Consider the following 6,248-nt stretch of genomic DNA (forward strand, 5'->3'; position numbering starts at 1 on the left):
GTTCCGACTCAATGGCACTTGACAACAACAGCAACAATTTTGTAGTCTAATCTTTTAGGCTAATGAGCAAGATGTTGCAATTTTCCTAAGCTTACTATGTTAAGAATTCAAAATAAGTCACAATAAAGTAATAAAAAATAAAGCAGTGGCCAACTCAAATAAAGACAATTCCTCATATCATATAAACTTATAAATAGGCCTTCAGGAATATTTGCTTCAGGCAGAATTTGGTGCACTTTTAATCTAAGGATACCACAGCACTAGAAGGAGAATGAGAAAATAAGGCAGAAGGTGAACTGATATTTGTTAAGCCAAATATTTACAACTTACCTATCTATGTTATTATTATCAAATGCTGCCCTGTCAGTTCTGACCATAGCGAACCTGTATAGGGTTTCCGAGGAGCGGCTGGTGAGCTTGGTAATTCCGTTTAAAAAATACCTGCTAATATGATCCTTTATTGTCCAGATGATTTGCTTTATTTTTCTATTATTATCCTTTTGTACTTTTAACTATTTGTTTAATGTCTACATGTACTCACTACTGTTAGTTGACAAAAAAGAATATGACAGAGTTCTTCAAGGAACTCTATAATCTAACTGGGGACAACAGACAAAACAATTAGGAAACACTTGATGAATAACTTAATGTTTATCAAAGAAAGACTAAGTGAATACAGTCTTTTTAGAGAAAGCTTAAAGGAGGAAGTACAAGTGGAAAAAGTGGGTCCTTGAAGATCGTGTAAGAGTGGACAGGAAAAGATTGTTTCTGCCAGAGAGAATAGCAGTGAGCAAGTAAGACTTTCCACCTTTTGAATCCACACTCTCACCATGACCTCCCTGGTTTGGTTGGTCTGTTTTGTCTTGCATAATTAATTTCTGCATCTCTGCCGATTCTTTTCTCTCACCATGCAAAACATGCTTAAGTCTCTGATCCTAAGAACAAAGCAAAAGCACCTGTACAGTTTGTTCTATCTGAGCTCATCCTGTTGATTTCTCCATTTTCTCTTTAGGAAACATTTGAATTTGACTGTGCTCTCTAACTCCCAGTGCTCTCCTCAGCTCATGTTAACTCTTTAACTCTTTGTTTTTCTCCACCTACTTCCTTCATTTGTTGAACATTTCTTGAGCATTGATTAGGCACCAGGCACTATGGTTATAAATAAATGAATGTTATGGTTCTTATCTCCAATTATATATATATATAACATGCATACTAACAGATAATCAAAATAACATGTGGTAAGTGCCCCACAGGAGTTTGACAGAGTACTTACTATGAGGGAAGAGAGTATGTAAGTCATCCTGGGATGAGAGTTGGACAGCCCCAGAAAAAGTTTCTTAAAGGAAGGTGACACCTGAGCTGAGTCTTTAAAAAGATGAGAGAAGAGTCAGCAAGTAAAGGAGAAGTACATGGACTATGGAAGACATTTTAGGAAGAAGACAAAACTTGGGTAAAGGAACTGCATGCATACTTTGATGCTCTTGCAACAAAATTGGTGATAGACTTTGATGGGAAAGGAGTCTGGAGAGGCATGTAAGAGTTGGGTCACCTAAGTAGTGAAGAGGCCCTGAATGGGTATAAACTAAGAAGGGATACCGCTTTTGTGTTTTCCATATGCCTGTCTTTATTCTGTCTCCAAAGCATAAAAAGTTAAGACACTTCTGAAGAGTGCATTTTACTTTCATTCATCAACAAATTTAGGCTAATTCTGTAATAAGTATATTGGGCATAAGTTCTCTTTCACATTTTCTCAGATAATGTTATTGTTTTTCAGTAGTAAAAAGTAGTAATAAAAAAACACCTGGAATTTTTATGTGATTCACATTTCAAGGTGCTGCCACATGATAGCAAAGCTCGAAGACTTTTTGTAACAAGTGGTGGACTTAAAAAGGTCCAAGAGATAAAAGCAGAACCTGGATCTCTCCTTCAAGAATACATCAACAGCATTAATAATTGCTACCCAGAGGAAATAGTAAGGTAGGAAAAATGGACTTTGAGATGCCTAAATTAAGTGTAGTGTCTTTGTTTTTTATTTTTTATCCACTGTGTCAAAATGTGGGCTTTAAAATACTGCAGAGACCAAAGTATACTTTTACTTCTCTCTTGACTTCTCTTGTCCCCTAAATTAAATGTTCTGAGTGGTACACACATTTCCACATCAAACGGGTATACATTTTGAGCATCAATTTAATAATATACTTCACTAAACAATATCTTAAATACAGAGTTAAATTAATAAAATCTATTTGTTGTTGGTGTTGTTGTTGGAGGCTGTCATTGAGTTCCTACTCTATACACAACAGAACAAAATACTGCCCAGTCCTGTGTCAGCCTCAAAATTGTTATGTTTGAGCCCATTGTTGCTGCCATTGTGTCAGTCCATCTTATTGGAGGTCTTCCTCTTTTTCGATGCCACTCTACTTTCCCATGCATGATGACTTTTTCCAGGAACTGGTTCCTCCTAATAACGTGTCCAAAGTATGAGAGACAAAGTCTTGCCATCCTGACTTTTAGGAAGCAGTATGGTTGTAGTTGTTAAAAGACAGATTTGTTTGTTCTTCTGACTATTCTTTCTTGACTATTCTTCACCAACACCATAATTCAAATATATCAGTTCTTCTACAGTCTTCATTGTCAACTTTCACATGCATATGAGACTACTGAAAATACCATAGCTTGGGGCAGGCTCACACTAATCCTCAAACTGACATCTTTGCTCTTAAATGCTTTAAAGAGATCTTCTGCAGCAAATTTGCCTAATGCAATACATCATTTAATTTCTGACTGCTACTTCCATGAGTGTTGATGATTGATCCAAGAAGAATGAAGTCCTTGACAACTTCAAACTTTTCTCTATTGGTAAGAATGTTGTTTGTTGGTCCAGTGGTGAGGATTTTTGTTTTCTTGACATTGAGATGCAATCCATACCGTAGGCTGCGCTCTTTGATCTTCATCAGTAAATATTTTAAGTCCTCTTCACTTTCAGCAAGCAAGGTTGTATCATCTGCATTTTGCAGATTGTTAATGAGTCTTTCTCCAATCCTGGTGCCATGTTTTTCTTCATATAACCCAGCTTCTTGGATTATTTGCTCAGCATACAGTTTGAGTAAGTATGGTGAAAGAACACAAACCTGTCGCACAGCTTTCTTAATTTTAAACCATTCAGTGATCCCACGTTTTATTTGAACAACTGCCTCTTCTTCCTCATGAGCACAATTAAGTGTTCTGAAATACTCATACTTCGCAATGTTCTACATAGTTTGTCATGATTCACACAATCGAAAGCTTTTGCATAGTCAGTAAAGCACAGGTAAACATCTCTTTGGTATTTGCTTTCAGCCAAGATCCATCAGATATCACCAATGATATCCTTCATTCCATGGCCCCTTCTTAATCCAGCTGGAACCTCTGGAAGTTCTCTGTCAATATATGCTTGCAGCCGTTTCTCTATTACCTTTAGTAAAACTTTACTCGCATGGGATATCAAAGAGATTGTCTGGTGATTTCTGCATTCTGTTGGGTCACCTCTCTTTGGAATGGGCACAAATATGGATCTCTTTCAATTAGTCGGCCAGATAGTTGTCTTCCAAATTTTGTGGCATAAATGAGTGAGTGCCTCCAGTGCCGCCTCATTTTCCTGAAAGATTTCAATTTTTATTCCATCAATTCCTGGTGCTTGATCTTGCCAATTCCTTCAGTGCGCCTTGGAATTTTTCCTTCAGTTTGATTGGCTACCTCTTGAAATGGTTGAACATCAACCATTTCCTTTTGGTACAGTGACTCTGTGTAATCCTTCCATCTTCTTTTGATGGCTTTCTGCATCATTCAATAATTTGCCCAGAGAATCCTTTAATAACGAAAGTCGAGGTTTGAATTTTTTTCTTCAGTTCCCCCAGCTTGAGAAATGCTGAGCGTGTTCTTCCTTTTTGGTTTTCTGACTCCAGAACTTTGCACATTTTGTTCTAATATTTGGCTTTATCTTCTCGCACTGACCTTTGAAATTTTCTGTTCAGCTCTTTTACCTCCTCATTTCTTCCATTTGCTTTAGCATCTCTATGCTGGAGAACAAGTTTCAGTGTCTCTTTTGTCATCCATTTTGACCTTTTCCTTTCTTCTTGTCTTCTTAATGACTTTTTGCTTTCTTCCTGTATGATGTTCTTGATGCCATCCCACAACTCTTCCGGTTTTTGGTTTTAGTGTTTAATGTATCAAATCTGTTCTTCAGATGATCTCTAAATTCAGGTGGGATATATTCAAGGTCATATTTTGGCTCTCGTGGACTTGTTTTCATTTTCTTCAGCTTTGGTTTGAATTTGCATATGAATAATTGATGGTCTGTTCCACAGTCTGCCCCTGGCCTTGTTTTCACTGATGATATGGAGCTTTTCCATCGTCTCTTTCCGCAGATGTAGTCAGTTTATTTCTATGTATTCCATCTTGTGAGGTCCATGTGTATAGTCATCTCTTATGCTGTCTAAAGAAGGTATTTGAAATGAACAAATCATTGGTTTCGCAGAATTCTATCATGTGATCTCCAGCATCATTTCTATCACCAAGGCCATACTTTCTAACTACCAATCCTTCCTCTTTATTCCTAACCTTTGCATTCCAATTAACAGTTATGATCAATACATCTTGATTGCATGTTTGATCAACTTCTGATTGAAGAAGTTGGTAGAATTCTTCTATTTCATCCTCACTGGCTTTAGTGGTTGGTGCATAAATTTGAGTAATAGTGGTATTAACTGGGCTTCCGTGTAGGCTCATAGATAGAGTCCTACCACAGACAGCATTGTATCTCATGACTGATCTGGATATGTTCTTTTTGACGATGAATGCAACACCATTCCTCTTCAATTTGTCATTCCTGGCATAGTAAACCATGTGGTTGTTAGATTCAAAATGGCCAATACCAGTCCATTTCAGCTCACTAATGCCTAAGATATCCACATTTATGTGTTCTATTTCAGTTTTGACAACTTCCAATTTTCCCAGATTCATACTTCGAACATTCCATGTTCTGATTTTCAGTGGATGTTTACAGCTGTTTCTCTTCATTCTGAGTTGTGCCCCATCAGCACATCTCCCACGGGCTTTACTCCATTCATGTTATCACTCATGGTCAACTTTACTCTGAGGAGGCAGCTCTTCCCCAGTCACATTTTGAGTACCTTCCAACCTGAGGGGCTCATTTTCCGGCACCGTGTCTGACAGTGTTTCTCCACTATCCCTAAGGTTTTCTCTGACTAAATATTCGGAAGTAGTTTGTCACTCTTTCTTCCTAGTCTCTCTTTGTCTGGAAGCTCATCTGAAACCTGTCCACCATGGGTGACCATGCTGGTATTTAAAATACTGGTGGCAAAGCTTTCAGAATCATAGCAACTCACAAGCCACCACAGTATGAAAAACTAACAGACGAGTGGTGGCCATTTGGTTTTAAATGGAAACTGTCACTTTAACAGGAGATCTGTGAAGTAGAACCCTCCGGGGAGGGGATGGGGTGTCCATTGACTCAGGCGTCCCCTCTAGTCACCAGAATGGAGGTGCGCAGACAGCGAGAGACCAATGAACAGATACCAAAAAAAGAATGTCCACATCTGTATCTCTGCCGTTCTGTCAGGCATCCGTGGTTGTTCTGATCCTTCCCCTGCTTGATCTCTCCTAAGATGGTGGCTCCAGGAGCAGCTGAATGTCTTGAATTAGATAGAAAATAATGGATTTCTTGGTTCTGCTACAAATTCCCCTAGCTGTAAGCCTTCCAAGCTTCTAAGTAACCTTTATATGTGGTTCAGAGTTCAAGCACCATCCCCTGAGCCTGGTTGTCCCGGTATTCTGTGGTGTTCCTGACAGAACTCCTTACTCCATGTCTACCCAATCTACCATCCAGTTGACTTTTAAACTTTTTCTTCATCAGGGATTCCATACTCTGCCATTTGCTCTCAGGGTCATAGTGATGAATCCATGCCTCATCATCAGTAATGATTTCTTTAAAAAAAACTTTCACCTTCCTTCAAGTATTAGTCCAAATTTTGTTTACAGATGTGCAAACACTTCTGTTAATGCTCTTCCATGAGCTGTTTCAGTACCCATCTTGCACAGGTGTGTTTTTTTTAAGTGTTTATTGTAAATTGAGTGATAGTTTACATGGGAGAAGATTGGTTTTACATCATTGTTTCATTGCAATGGTTACAATCTCCTCCATGCATCATCATTCAACAGTATTTGCTTCTATTACCTCTATTTTT

General features: G+C 38.2%; 1 protein-coding gene across 1 annotated transcript in view; it reads left to right on the forward strand.

Moving 5' to 3' along the window:
- The window catches only part of SPAG6 (sperm associated antigen 6), a 100,109-nt gene that overhangs the window by 86,098 nt on the left and 7,763 nt on the right, over positions 1-6,248 (forward strand). Inside the window, exon 9 of the mRNA XM_006869909.1 lies at positions 1,835-1,980. Coding sequence (XP_006869971.1) covers positions 1,835-1,980 — 146 coding nt within the window. The remainder of the gene's footprint in view (positions 1-1,834; positions 1,981-6,248) is intronic.

The sequence above is a fragment of the Chrysochloris asiatica genome, unplaced genomic scaffold (assembly GCF_000296735.1).
Source record: "Chrysochloris asiatica unplaced genomic scaffold, ChrAsi1.0 scaffold00137, whole genome shotgun sequence".
Taxonomy (NCBI): Eukaryota; Metazoa; Chordata; class Mammalia; order Afrosoricida; family Chrysochloridae; genus Chrysochloris; species Chrysochloris asiatica.